Here is a 15,293-nt window from a genome sequence, read left to right on the forward strand (position 1 = left end):
CCTTTGCCCCAATCGCATTTTCTTGCTGCAAGATAAAATAAAATAACCCACTTGTGGTTCACATTGACGAATGAATCGATTCAAAATGGACCCACTCCAGCCAGCCAAAGGGCAAATTTAAATCGATTCCGATCCACATGTGGCTCACACTTGCGCGGAATTGATTTATCCAAAAACACAGAAAAAATCAGCATCAAAAAGACGAGGGTTAAATGGGTCCTGCGCATGGGCCCTCTTTCTGAATTGCTTCAACTATTCGGTTCAAGCGCAAACCAGGGTCATTTAAACCATTTCAAACTGATTTGTGACCTGGTTTAAAAGTTAGTGGGAATGAAGCCTTTGAGACTAACTGAAAGAAAGAAATTATCAGTGTGAGCTTTCATATATAGGTGTTTTTAGCTTTTGTTTGGTAACGCCCTACATTTTCCTTGAAAGCCCTACATTTCCCCCGCACCTTGTCCTCCTTGTGGTTATGGCCTCTGGTCACCTTGCTTGGGGCAGCTAGGACAGCAAAGTGCCAGTGATGCAGACGTAAAGTGATGCCCATACCTGTAATTATAGCCATTGGACAGGCTATGATTATATTATTGGTTTAGTAAGCAATAATAGCAATAATAATTCCAAAGATTGACAAAGAGCTTGATTGAAACTGCCCATAGAGAGGAATGCAACGGCACAATTGCAGAAGGTGACACAACTTGGAAATGGCTTTGTCATCCAACAATACCTCATTGGTTTCAAAATGCCAGTCGGTAGATCTGGGGGATGGTGAAACCAAGATGATATGAGTAATAATGGCAGGGAAAGCCACCCAGACTGGCATGCAGGCAAGGCCATCTCTGTGAAGAAGACGCACCAAACACAAGGGGGGCTGTCTTGCTGCCCACCTGCAAACTACACATCCTGAACCTCTGGCAGGTAGCTAGCCCCAACACATGAGCTCACTTAGGGCGGAAAAATGAAATGCACAGATATAGGATGGGGGAATATTTGGCTTAGGGAGATTTGCCAACCAGTCCTGGACGGGGTCACACTCCCCCTAAAGGACGAAGTTCACAGTTTGGGGTACTTCTGGATCTCTCTCTACAGTTATCATCTCAAGTGGATGCAACGGCCAGGAGTGCTTGGTACCAACTTCGGTCGATGCGCCAACTGCATCCCTACCTGGACCGAAAGGACCTTGAAGCGGTGGTACATGCTCTGGTCATCTCTCACCTTGATTTCTGTAATGCGCTCTACATGGGGCTACCCTAGTACCAAGATCGGAAGCTTCAATTGGTGCAAAATGTGGCAGCCTGGTTGGTCACTGGAACACCTACGTCTGACCATATAACACCAGTACTCAAATCTCTTCATTGGCTGCCAATTGGTTTCCGGGCGCAGTACAAAGTGTTGGTTATTGTAACAGAAAAAGCCCTACATGGCTTGTGCCCAAGTTACTTGAAGGAACGCCTCTCCCGACACAGTCCACCCCACACTCTTAGAACATCCAGGAAGAATTTATGGGACTATCCAAAGACCAACTGATATCAACTTCCCACAAACATTGACCATCATGGCCCCTAAATTGTGGAATTGCTTACCGGAAGAGATCCGACTTATCACTACCTTGGATGCCTTTAAGAAGGCACTCAAGACGGATCTCTTCCGGAGGGCCTACCCCCCGATCTCCTGTAGACAACCATAAAGGGACACTCCACTCTGAGCATGTTTGTTAGACAAGATGTTGATATAGTCATTTTATGGATGTTCATGCAATGCTGTGATTTTATGGACTGTATTTTATATGGAACTGTAATTCTATTTTTATTGATGTAATCCTGCCACAATGCTCAGGAAGAAGCAGGAAATATAAATAAAAACTATTATTATTATTATTATTATTATTATTATTATTATTATTACTATTATTATCTGTGTGAAAGGGATCTGGGAGTCCAAGTAGACCACAAGTAGAACATGAGTCAACAGTGCGATGCGGCAGCTAAAAAGGCCAATGCGATTTTAGGCTGCATCAATAGAAGTCTAGTGTCTAGATCAAGGGAAGTGATAGTGTCACTCTATTCTGCTTTGGTCAAACTTCACCTGGAATAATACTGAGTCCAGTTGTGGGCCCCACAATTCAAAAAGGACATTAAGAAGCTGGAGCCATGTGTCCAAAGGAGGGCGGCCAAAATGGTGAAGGGCCTGAAACCATTAAGCCCTATGAGGGGAGACTTAGGGAGCTGGGGATGTTTAGAAGAGAAGGTTAAGAGGTGAAATGATAGCCCTGTTTAGGTATTTGAAGGAATGTCATGTTGAGGAGGGAGCAAGCTTGTTTTCTGCTGCTCCAGAGACTAGAACACAGAAGCTAGATGGCCATCTATTGGGGATGCTTTGATTGGATTTCCTGCATGGCAGAATGGGCTAATTTGGTGTCATCTGCAAATTTGATAGCATGCCCTCTATTCCTTCATCCAAGTCACTGATGGAGATGTGGAGGCTACTTTGGTTGAAAAGGAAGTGCGATAGGAATTCTGTCAACAGCAATAATGTGCAAAGGGATCTTGTAGCACCTTTGCATCTCAAAGCTGCTACAAGATCCTTTTGCACACTGATATTCCAGACTAACACGGCTATACCTTTGAACAGTAATAATGTGTTTGCTGCCTCATACCCTGCATGTTGAATTTAAGAATGTGTTAACCACGTTTAAAAGGTGCCAACGGTGTTACAGGGAAGGCTTATGGTTGGCTGCAGTCCAAGGCTCATCTGTCTAGCACTAGGCTGCTAGCTGCTCCAATTAAGCTCTTAATAACTGTTGCATATCTGTGGGAAGCAGAATGGGAGCTCAATTGCTGGGCCTGGAGAACCGGTGTGGCTGAGTCACTGGGCCACAACAGAGTGCAAATGCCCACATGTTGCTGGCAGATGGGACTCATTGACACAGGATGTGGTTGAAATCAGGAATGTGCTTGGAACAGAAATGAAAGCCAGGAGGCTTCCAGGTATGATGGGAACTTCCAGGGGTCCTCGATGTGGAGGAAGGGCCTTCTTAATGGTAAGAGACCCTCAGTAGTGGACCAGACTGTCTTGGAGTGTGGTGGACTATGGACTCATAGAGCTAGAAGAGACCTCCAGGGCCATACAGTCCAATTCCCTTCTTCCACAAAAGAAGACCCGGAGCAATGGATGCAAGCTGCAGGAAAAGAGATTCCACCTCAACATTAGGAGGAACTTCCTGATAGTAAGGGCTGTTAGACAGTGCAACACCCTTCCTCGGAGTGTAGTGGAGTCTCCCTCCTTGGAGGTCTTCAAATGGAGGCTGGATGGCCATCTGTCGGGGATGCTTTGATTTGGATTTCCTGCATGGCAGAATGGGGTTGGACTGGATGGCCCTTGCGGTCTCTTCCAACTCTATGATTCTATGATTCTAAGACCCAGTCAAGGCACCCTTGACAGATGGCCATTCAGCCTCTCTTTAAAAGCCTCCAAAGAAGGAGACCCCACCATACTCCAAGAGTGTATCTTCCACTGTTCAACAGCTCTTCCCATCTGGAAGTTCTTCCAAAGGTTTAGGTGGAATCTCTTTCCCTGTATCTTGCACCCATTGCTCTATGTTCTATTCTCTGGAGCAGCAGAAAACAAGCTTGCTCCATCCTCAGTTTGGCATCTCTTCACATACTTAAGCAGTGCTATCTTGTCACCCCTTAACTGTCTCTTCTCCAGGCTAAACATACCCAGCTCCTTAAGACTCTTGTCAGAGGGCTTCATGGTTTCCAGACCTTGAGGTCTTTAGAAGGAGACCGGATGGCCATCTCTCAGGATGGTTTTAGTGGTGGATTCCTGCCCTGGCAGAGGGTTGGATTGGATGGCCAGCTCTAGGATTCTGTGACCTCCTGGCATCCTTGGCACGGTCAGGGTTTTTGTTTTGGGCAACTCATCATCCCAAGGGCTGGCTCTCATCTGTTGCTGCAGAAATAGAGGGTGGGGCATTCTGCATTCAGGGGTCCTTGACAGGGAAGGAATAAGATCTCTCATGGCACCAATAAGGAACAGATTTGGCTTGCTCTGGTAAGGGCTGAGCCAGGTGCTGGGACCCAGGAGGGTCTGCATCCTTTACGTCCCTCTGGGAACTGGCTGGTGGTTGCCTTCCTTCCTCCTGGATGGCAGATTTTTGCTGCTCTGCTTTTCCAGGCTGCTTCTGAGCAGTTCTTCCTTGGTGATGCTGGCTGTGTAGGTGGCAAGGAGAGTCTGAGATGACTTGTCAGGGTGTGGAGTTCAGCTAGTAAAAGGGAAGTCCTCCTCACCGCTCCACATGCAAGTGACTTCCTTCCATCCCGAAATGGATCCACCCAGGAGATGGTTTATATCTTGGCATGGTTCAATCCTGCCTGGCACTTGGGCCACTTGCTCAGCTCCACCACCATCGCCGCCATCATGAACCCTCGCCATCTCTGGCTCCTCCTGGGGCCCTTCATACTCTGGAATGTCCTTCTGGCTGCACCCCACAAAAGTGAGTAGAGGCCAGTGCTGGACAGGCGTGGGGTGGATGGGTGTGTGTGTGTGTGTGTGTGTGTGTCTCCAATGCCAAGCTTGTTATTAAGGGGCATGGGCCTGCTGTAGGAGGGAGAACAGCACATAAATCAAGCACAAGACAAAAAGTTATTTTTAGTTGGGATTTTTTATAGACATATTGTTCCTGAATTACTTTGTAAACAGTAGGTTTTAGATTTGGAGTCACTCAGCAGTTGGGGTAGAGCAACGGTTGCCAAACTTTGGTCCTTTGGATATTTTGAACTCCAGATACTGGAAGCCCAAACCAGCTGGACCAATGGTCAGGAATTATGGGAGCTGAAGCGCAAAACATCTGGAGGACCAAAGGTTGGGCAGCACTGGGGCAGAGGAATCATTACGATGGGACTGCAGGGCTCAAAACACATTGCTGAAATGTTGGAAGATGCAGCATCACTCCACTAAAGGCTCAAGCATCCTCCTTGGCACTCTCTCCTATTTTGGAGGAAGTCTTTAAACAGAAGTGACCTGCAGTGAACACCTGAGCTGTGGATTCCTGCGCTGGCAGAAACAGGTTGGACCTGGCGGGGGTGGCTTCCCGCTCTCAGCTTTGGTGAAAAGGTGGCAGCGCTAAGACTCTGTGGGCAGATGCCCATGGCAGAGAAAAACAGTAGGGTGCTGTTGCAACATCACTTCTCAGCTGAGCAGAGAAACCAACAACCCACTGAGTCTTGGGAGCGGATATATGTGATGCCAGGAGGAGAAACTGCCAAAACTTAGCCAGTGGCCAAGGGGGCACAGGAGTGACGAACCCACCTCCAGCCATGCAGTGCATTCTGATGTGCCCCAGAAGATTTTGTCTACCTGGGAAGGTCATGAGTGGGGTTCTGGTAGCAATCTAGGGCCTCATTCCCACTTACAAATAAAGTGCTTTGTGATCTGAATCGATGGATCCGTTCAGCAGCGGAGCGTGGTTCACACTACATTTGCCCCGATCGCATTTTCTTGCTGTAAAATAAAATAAAATAAGCCACTTGTAGTTCACATTGACAAATGAATCGATTCAATTTAAACCGTTTCCTGCGGAAGTCTCTCAAATTAACCCACTTGTAGTTCACATTGGCAAATGAATCGGTTCAATTTGAAGCGTTGTGGATGTTTCCTCCCTGTCCATCACTGGAATCGCATTTACGTTCTCTCGGAGGGTTGGTGGACGCAGGTTGTTAATTTCCGCTTCCCCATCTGGTGACCTCTTAACATGTCATAATAAATAGATTTCAATCTGCATCCCGTTCACACTGACACTGAATCGATTCATGAATTCAATTCTTCTAATCGATTCCGATCTGCATCTGGTTCACACTTGCGTGAATAGATTTATCCAAAAAGACACAGAAAAAAATCAGTATCAAAAAGACGTGGGTTAAATGGGTCTAGTGCAAGCCCCCCCCCCCCCCCCCCCCGATTTGCCTCAGCGATTTGGTTCACGTGTGAACCAGGGTCATTTAAACCATTTCAAACCAATTTGCAAACTGGTTTAAAACCTAGTGGGAATGAGGCCTAGTAATGTCTTTGGTGGGAGGAGATCTGAAAAACCAAGGCATTTTGCTGCCCAAAGCAGCTGCATGCCACATTACCACCTGAGCCCAGAGTCATTGCCATGGGGCAGCCCTTGGAAATCTGTCCAGCATTGCAAAGCATCCCAGGTCTGGTGGTTTGGGCCTCTGGCTGCCTTGGCTCCTTTGTTTTGCCCACTTTCTGCTGTGGCCAGTGCTGTGATTTGGCCAGTACAAGCGAAGTGGCAAGGAGACAGATCCTCCAAGTGGCACATCCTGGCACCCATCCTCTGCTGATCTCCCTTTCTTTGGGAGCTCTACCCTTGGCTGGCATTGCATGGGCAGTCTCCTTGCCCCTTTCCTTTGTCTCTTCTGACCTACCCTTCCCCCTCCGTAACAGGTTGCCCTGCTGGGCACCTGTGTCCCAGACTCTTGCTCCTCCTCCTGCTGCCCGCTTTGCTGCTGGTGGTGAAGAGGGATAAGGCTCAGGTGCACATAGCTCAACTGATTTGCATGATTGCTCAGCAACAGATACAGTTGGACTTTCCAGGTGATCAGAGCTGTGTTACTCTTTCCCAGGCATCCGGCAGCAGCTAGGAATATAGTTTCCAGATCGAGGGAAGTCATAGTGCCACTCTATTCGGCTTTGGTCAGGCCTCACCTGGAATAACCCTGTGTCCAGTTCCGGACACCCCAATTTAAAAAGGATGTGGACAAGCTGAACTTTGTCCAGAGGAGGGCAACCAAAATGATGAAGGGTCTGGAAACCATGAAGCCCTATGAGGAGAGACTGAGGGAGCTGGGGATGTTTAACCTAGAGAAGAGACAGTTAAGAGGTGATAGGATAGTCCTGTTTAAGCATTTGAAGGGATGTCATATTGAGGAGGGAGCAAGCTTGTTTTCTGCTGCTCCAGAGAATAGGACCCAATGGAGCAATGGATGCAAGCTACAGGAAAGAGGTTCCACCTCAACATTAGAAGGAATGTCATGAGAGTAAAAGATGTTCAAGCAAATGTTTTGGAGGGTGGTGGAGTCTCCTTCGTTGGAGATATTTAAACAGAGGCTGGATGGCCATCTCTAACAGGGAGTGCTTTGATTGTGGCTTCCTGCATGGCAGGGATTTGGACTGCATGGCCCTTGGCGGTGTCTTCCAACTCCAGGATTCTATGAAAATGTTCTCCCAGTTTGGCCTTCTGAGGTCTGCATCTCTCCTGGGTTTGGCTGAGTGTCTTTGCCATCAGAGTGGGGCAGGGAGAGGAGTTTATCACCCCCAGGGGCCTTCCTTGGGGTTATTCATGCCTGTCATGGCCAGCCAAGAGGAGGACTCGGAGGAAGCTGTGGCTCCTCAGGTGCAAGAGGAGATTGAAGCTACCAGGTCCCAATTCTGCCCTGTCAGACCCCAGCCTTGATCTTCCAGCCCCAGGGGTTGAGGCTCAGCCAGGCTCTAGCTCTGTGGAGCCCCCTCCAGAGGCTCAGCAGTTGAGTGTGGCTCCTGAGAAAGAACCAAGCATGCAGGTCCCTTCCTTTAAGCAAAGAAGAGCTGAGAGTGTTTGTGTGCGTCGGTCCAGGAGGCTTGCAGAGAGGCAAACTACAAACAAGCTACAGCTGGCACCAGGGAGAGCATCTCTTATTTAACCAGCTGGGGGATGCCAACTCGGTGCCAGAGTTTATTGCAAGATCCTTTGGTGTGATTGCTGCCGGCACTGGCCTCGTGTTTCCTGAACCCTTGTTGCCTTGAACCTATGACTTTGGAACGAACTGGACTACTGCTACCTTCTGGCTGCCCTGACCTTGGACCAAACTGATTACTGTGACCTCTGATATCCTGACTCTGGCTTTGGCTTGTGGCTTGCTCTCTCTCTGACTATTGCAAGGTCTGTAGACTGTTTTCCACCTGCATAGCTAGCTTCCTTGCTGAGCCATTTCTTATCGGTGTTTGTGTGTACTGGCCGCAGTCCAGGACAATGCTTCCCATAAGTCTCAACTGAAGGGCAGGCACTGTTCTTTTTTGGCAAATCGGCCAGGCCAGGTGCCACACCAAAGAGACCCTCCCAAAGCAAAACAGACCTCCCTCTCCTGGTGGAGACATGGGACAGTTGGGATGGAGAAGAAGCAAAAGGCTTTTGTGGGAGAGGAGCCTTGATGGCGCAGTGGTTCAGTGTCTGCACTGCAGCCACAAGGTTGTGAGTTCAATCCCAGGGCCCCAAGGTCCACTCAGCCTGGCATCCTTCCGTAGGTCACTAAAACGAATACCCAGATTGTTGGGGGCAATTGGCTTGCACATTGTAAACCATTTAGGGGGTGCTTAGTTCACTGATATGATGCAGAGAAATGTACTTGCTATGGCTATTTGCTGTTGGTCCAGGGATCCCCAGCTCAAACGGAACAGATTATTCTGTTGCAAGAGCTGAGCCGCCAGGGAAGGTGGCTGCTGGTTCTTTCTGCCCCAAGCTCTTGCTCAGCCGCCTCTGTCCTTTCGGCTGCCTCTGTCTTGACTCATCCAGGCTCCTCTCCTTGCACTTTGCTCTAATCCACATTCCTGAGAAAATGACACCGGCTGCTTTGTCACGGGAGCGGGTTCCAGGGCTGCCTCTTGCGGTTCTCTTTGGCTCTTTCTCTGATGTGCAAATTTACACCGTTGGAAAAACGTTCAGCACTGAAAAGGCTGTCAAAGGCCATGGCAAGGCCTCTCCTGTTTTGGGCTTTGGGGTCTCCATGACTCCCACAAAGACTCACCTGGGCTAACCTCATTCTGCCATGCAGGAAGACACAACGAAAGCACTCCCCAAAGATGCACATTCACCTCTCTCTCTCTCTCTCTCTCTCTTTCTCTAATCTATCTCTCCATCTCTATCTCATTCTAATCTATCTCTATCTAATCTATCATCTCTGTCTCGGCCTCTGTCTGTCTGTCTCTCTAATCCAGGGGTAGGCAACCTTTTTGAGCCAGGAGCTGGGTTGCTGTCCCTCAGACAACTGGGGGGGGGGGGGAGCCAAAATAATAAATAATTAAATAATTTTTAAAAAATTTAAATAAATAAATAAACCAGGACAAATGTAGGACAAAATCTTCTAATAGTGGACACTTTTTTTAAAAAAAAGTGGAGGACACGCGAAAAAATTTGCTGATTTTTAAAAAAATGTTAATATAAATGCATGTTTCTGAGCCTTCTATAGACAATTGCCCCACCATGCCCCTCATGTGAGACGCCAAAGGCCCCGGCGGCAATCGGCGGCAGGACCGGGCTGGGGCCGGTCCCAAGGCCTCGCCGGGCCGCATCCGGCCCGTGGGCCGCAGGTTGCCTACCCCTGCTCTAATCTGTCCTCTATCTATCTATCTATCTATCTATCTATCTATCTATCTATCTATCTATCTATCAATCATCTCCAAAGAAAGAGATCCCACTGCCCTCGGAGGCAGTCCATTCCACTGTCAAACAGCTCTTACCATTAAAAAGGTTTTCCTAGTGTTTGTGTGGATTCCCTTTCTTTGTAATTTGAATCCATTGGTTCAGTACCTATCCTCTGGAAGGGTCCATCTTCTCCATGGCATCCCTTTAGATATTCAGAGATAGCCATCACATCACCTCTCAATCTTCCCTTCTCCAGCTTAAACATCCCCAGCTCCCTCAGTCGTTCTTCACAAGTTCCAGTTTGTCAACATCTTTTTGGAAGTAGACAATGTATTCTCCAAAGCACAATGGCACGATGCTGCTTCACTTGATCTGGACACTCTTCACCTGTTGATGTAGCCCAGAATTGCACTGGCTCTTTTGGATGCTGCATCACACTGTTGGTTCATGTTCAGCTTGTGGTCTATTGAGACCCTGAGGTCCTTTTCACATGGGCTGCTTTCAAGCCAAGTGCCACCCATCACATTACATTTTATATGCTCACCTTCCACGGAAGCTCTTTCCCTCTGCCATCCCCCTTGTTGCCCGAGAAGCCTCCAAATCAATGGGGCTGTGAATCCACTCCTGGTTTTATTGTGAATTTCAGAAGGAGATATCCAAGATGCTGCAACACAGAGTGAATCTGCACTGTAGAAATAATGCAGTTTGACACCACTTTAAGTGCTGTAGCTCCATCCCGTGGAATCCCAGGATTTGCAGTTTAACAAGGTCTTTAGCCTTCTCTGACACAAAACTACAAATCTCAGGATTCCACAGGAAGGAGTCATGGCAGTTAAAGTGGTGCCAAACTGCATTATTTCTGCAGTGTAGATCCACCCACAGTCTAACATGGCTGCTGCTGTTTTGTTTTTTAGCCAATTATTACCTGGTCAGTTAATAGTTTTTCACTGACTTCTCCTGGTTAATTGGTGTTCAACTCTCTGTGTTTTCTTTTTTAAATGCAATCATATAAATAAATGATATGTGTACCTAAGAATGTAGTTTACAATGCTTACGCGCATTGCTGAATTTCCAAACTAGACGCTTCCAGCCTTTGCATCTTTAATTATACAATTGAAACAAGCCCTGGTCTGTTACATGAAACTCTCTGCCTTTCCAGAAATCCGTCCCATGAATTAGTTTAATGAGCGTCAAAAGGCATAAAAATGCAAGAGGAGGAGTCTAAAAATAGGACGACTCTGAGCAAGAGGCGCTTGGTGCATCCAGGCGAGGCTTCTGTTGTGTCAACATCCGGCAGATTTTGCAAGGGGTCCAAATGCTGACACCTTTCATTTGTTACCCTTCTGTGTTTTCCCACTGTTTCCCCATCCCCCCCCCAAATAATAATAATAATAATAATAATAATAAAAACACCTTAGAATAAAAGAATGCTATAGTTGGAAGAGACCCCAAGAAGGGCCACCCAGTCCAGCCCACTTCTGCCATGCAGGGACTCACAATCCAAGCCCTCCCTGGGACAGATGGCCATCCAGCCTCTGCTTAAAAACAACCTCCAGCGAAGGAGACTCCAAAGGGAGAGCAGAGGATGGATGGCCGTCTGTTGACCATTTTGGCCATCCTCCTTTGGACACGCTCCAATTTTGGCAATATTGTTTTTGTATTCTGGTGCCCAGAAGTGGACCCAGAGCTGTTCCTAAGGCAAGGGTCAGAACAAACATAGAGTCACAGATTATGGACAGAGGTCCCCTAGTCCAACCTCCTTCTGCCAGGGCAGGAAATCCTTCTGTAAAAGTACCTTTCGGAGGTGGACATCCATCCTCCATTGATTCTAGGCTGCATCAACAGAAGTCTAGTGTCTAAATCAAGGGAAGTACCGTATATACTCGACTATAAGTCGACCTCATGTATAAGTCAATGGCAGATTTTAGAGACAAAATTATGGATTTTGATATGAGCCGTGGATAAGTCGAGGGTAAAACTTAGGGGCATGTAACAAAGGATGTAAATGATGATGCAAAGGAAAGCAATGCCAAAGAACTAAGAAGATTCTGGCAGGCATAACTGTTTGTGCTCATCCTAAAGGCTGGACGGATGAGAGAGTAGATGGGATCCATGCTTCTTTTTGGTGTTCCCAAGCTGAACTAAGCCCATGTGTGTGTGTGTGTATGAATTAAAATACAGTATGTACATTGACCCATGGATAAGTCGACCCAGGTTTTTTGGGTCAACTTTCTGACTAAAATTTCTAGACGTATACATGAGTATATACAGTAATAGGGCCACTCTGTTCTGCTTTGGTCAGGCCCACCTGGAATAATGCTGTGTCCAGTTCTCGGCAACAAAATTCAAAAAGAAAACGGTGGGACATCCTAACCCAGCTCTTATTGTGTTTGAGAGAGTTTCCTGGCTGTTAGGAAACCTTTTTAAAAAACACATGGGGATGAATAATGGTGAATATCCTTCCCATCCCTCCTCCAGAGTGGATTCAGTATTTTTGCAGAGCCAGATCCACTGGAAACCTTTGCACTCGCTGATATTTAGTGGGAATTTCCTTTCTTCTAGTCAGCCTCAGAGGAAGGCAATGGCAAACCTGCTCTGAGCAAATCATGCCAAGAAAACCCCATGAAAGGTTTGCCTTAGGTCCGCCATAAGTCAAGAACGACTTGAAGGCACTCAACAACACACAAATGTTTGTAAGAAAGGAGATGTGCAAAGGGCTGGGTGGGAAAATCTGCTGTGGATTTGTGGAGGTGGCTTGTCTATCTCTCACTTTCTCTCTTCTGTGTCCAGAGACCTCTGGGATGCCACCTTTTCCCCATGGAAATGAGTTCGAAATGCAACAGCAGAACACAGTCAACTCTAGGGATGGAGAAGCTGAAGATCGTTTGGAGAAGCAGGAGGGGGAAATGGAAGCCAAGGAAACAATTTGCCTTGAAGAAGCCTCCGTTGCCAAGGATAGAGATGGCCTTCTCTCCAAGAGGACAGGACTTCTCCCAACAGAAAAGCCACTCTGTAATGCCAAGGCACTGCGGCCGAAGGGAGGACCTTCAGACAGGATGCCAAGTGTCCCTTTGGAGCAACCCAGGCCTTTGGAAACAGTCCTGACCAGGGCAGAGGGAAACTTTCTTTCTGGCAAAAAGGTTCAACTGGGAGCCATTCCTGGTGAGAAACCTCATCTGAGCAGGGAACCCACTTCTCCCGAAAGTCCAGATCTTGCCTCCAAGCCGGCCTTGTCCAAAGTGAGATGTTTTGCCAAGAAAAATGCCACATCTGGAGATAAGACAGCATCCGATGGGAAGCCAGTTTCTAATAGCCAACATGGCAAACCCATGTTGGATTTGACTGGGAAGCCTGTTCCAACTGCTGGGAACGCAACCCATGGCAAACTGGTTCCCAGTGGAAAGCCAATATGTGATGGGAAGCTGGGTCCTGCTTCTGGAAACACAACTCATGTGGCCTCCAAACCTGGAGGAAAGCCAGCTTCTAACACAAGTCAAGTGAACCACGGCAAACCCACTTCTGGTGGGCAGCCATCAACCTCTAAGCCTGGGCAAGGGTCCCATGGGAAGCCCTCAGCGGATGGCAAACCAGCCGGCCATGCAAAGCCAGAGTCTGGAAAGAAGCCCAAACCGGAAGCTGAATCAGAGAAGGAGGATGGCAAGGATGGCAAGGATGATGCTGAAGACCTTTTTGACGATGACGATGACGATGACGACAGTGGCGAGGATGGCCATGGCTATCCTGGCAAAGGAAGTGATGATGAAGATGAAGATGCCTTTGACAAGGAGCTTGACCATGGCTTGAACACGTCCCCCTTCAACCCCGAAGACTATCGCGATGGATGGAGTGAAGGAGATTCAGAGGAGGGCGAGGCCGGTCCCCCTGAGGACAGCTTTGACTACAATGAGGGGGAGCCCACGTTCGATGTTTGGGGGGACGTTGTGAGGGGACCCAGGCCGGACCCACTGGAGAGGAGGCTGACCGGCAAGACTGGTTTATTCCGGGATGCCAAGGAAGACTAAAACAGAGCTCCTTGGGGCCTGGCATTCAGAGTGCAAAAGTCATTTCGTAGAATCATAGAGTTGGAAGAGACCACAAGGGCCCTGATCCGGTTCAACCCCATTCTGCCATGCAGGAACTCTCAGTCAAAGCATCCCCGACACACTGATTTGCACTCAGTTAACTCACTTGGATTGGGTTTGGGAAGAGGAGAAGAGAGGAGGAAGCAGAAACCTTCTAAGGCTGCATCCACACTAGAGGAATAACCCGGTTTGGCACTGCTTTAAATGCCCTGGCTCAAGGCTATGGAGTTCTCCAGTGTGGATGCAGCCCCAGTAGTCCCAGGCAAAAGCAAACTGCTGCAGCCCCTCTGCTCTCCTTAATTCTTCCAATGCCTTCATCACCAGCCATACCTTGGGAGTCCATGCTGCAGCAAATAACCACTAGGGGGCAGCACCATCAAGCCACTATTATGGCATCCTCCAGATGATTAAGGCTGCAGCGACACTGTATAAATAATGCACTTTAATGCCGCTTTAACTACCAGGGCTCCCTCTGACAGAATCCTGGGATTTGCAGTTTTGTGAAGCACCAGTGCTCTTTGGCAGAGAAGACTAAAGACCCTGTAAAACGACAAACCTCAGGATTTCATAGGATGGAGCTACAACACTCAAAATGGTGTCAAACTGCATTGTTTCTGCAGTGTAGATGCCACCTAAAGCAGCCTGTAAAAAATAAATAAACCATGTAGTCAAAAATGTGTGCACAGCATACAGAGTACTGGATTGAGCACTGGGTTCGAATCCCAGCTCAGCCATGGAAACCCACTGGGTGACCTTGGGCAAGAAATCACTCTCTCTCAGCCTCAGAGGATGGCAATGGCAACCCCCCTCTGAAGAAATATTGCCAAAAACCCCTACATTAGATTTGCCTTAGGGTCAAAACGACAACAACAACAACAACAACAGCAGCAGCAGCAGTAGCAGCAAACATCTTCTATGTCAATTAGCTGGAGTTTGGGGCAGTAAATAAATCAACTGGAAATCTATCTATCTATCTATCTATCTATCTATCTATCTATCTATCTATCTATCTATCTAGTAATTCTTTCCTTATATCTAAAGATCTTAGTTTGGGATTCAGTTTAAACAGTTTAAAATAATAGATATTCAGTGGGTCCATTGCAGTTGGGTTCCAGGACCCTCCATAGATACCAAAATCCATGGATGCTCAAGTCCCATTAAATACAGTGGCTTAGTAAAATGGTGTCCCTTATAGCAAATGGCAAAAATCAAGGTTTGCTTTTTGGAATTAATATCTTTTTCCCCTTGAATATCTTTCAAGCCACGAATGGTTGGATCCATGGATAAATAATCTGTGGATACGGAGGGCTGACTGTCATTTAAACAGACTAAAAGCATATTAGAGAAGTTGACAAATTAAAAGAAGGACATGCACAGGCATTGAAATCTGGCTCAAGGCTCAAAGTCACAAAGCCATTTCCCCTTCAGACCACTTTGCTTTGCTGGCCTTTGCTTCCCACCTTGAATACCAGCAACAAATCTTCAAACGCAGCCGAGGAGGCTTTGCAACGAAGGGGTGCAATGCAGGGTTTCTCTTCCCTCTCCAAAAGGCCCATTCCCAGTTTTACAATAAGTCCATATTAATCACCCTCTCCTCCATCCTTCACCCTTCAATTGCTTTGCAATTTGGGGCAGAAAAGATATGATGCGAACAGTCAATGAATACAACCCCCGCCTAATCTGGAGATTGCCAACAGGAGGGTGACCAAAATGGTGAAGGGTCTGGAAGGCGGTGGAGTCTCCCTCTTTGGAAGTCTTTAACCTGAGCTTGGTTGGCAACTGTCGGAAATGCTTTGACTGAGAGTTCC

The 15,293-nt window shown here is 47.5% G+C and overlaps 1 protein-coding gene across 1 annotated transcript; it reads left to right on the forward strand.

The window, feature by feature from the left end:
* The first annotated feature begins 12,237 nt into the window (after positions 1–12,237).
* On the forward strand, positions 12,238–13,512 carry LOC149315395 (uncharacterized). Its single transcript, XM_089513305.1, has one exon. The coding sequence runs from the start codon at positions 12,238–12,240 to the stop codon at positions 13,423–13,425; it is 1,188 nt and encodes a 395-aa protein (XP_089369431.1). The 3' UTR covers positions 13,426–13,512.
* The last annotated feature ends 1,781 nt before the right edge of the window (positions 13,513–15,293 follow it).

This window comes from Sceloporus occidentalis, unplaced genomic scaffold (genome assembly GCF_023333645.1).
Source record: "Sceloporus occidentalis isolate IW3139 unplaced genomic scaffold, rSceOcc1.0.p SCAF_3, whole genome shotgun sequence".
Taxonomy (NCBI): domain Eukaryota; kingdom Metazoa; phylum Chordata; class Lepidosauria; order Squamata; family Phrynosomatidae; genus Sceloporus; species Sceloporus occidentalis.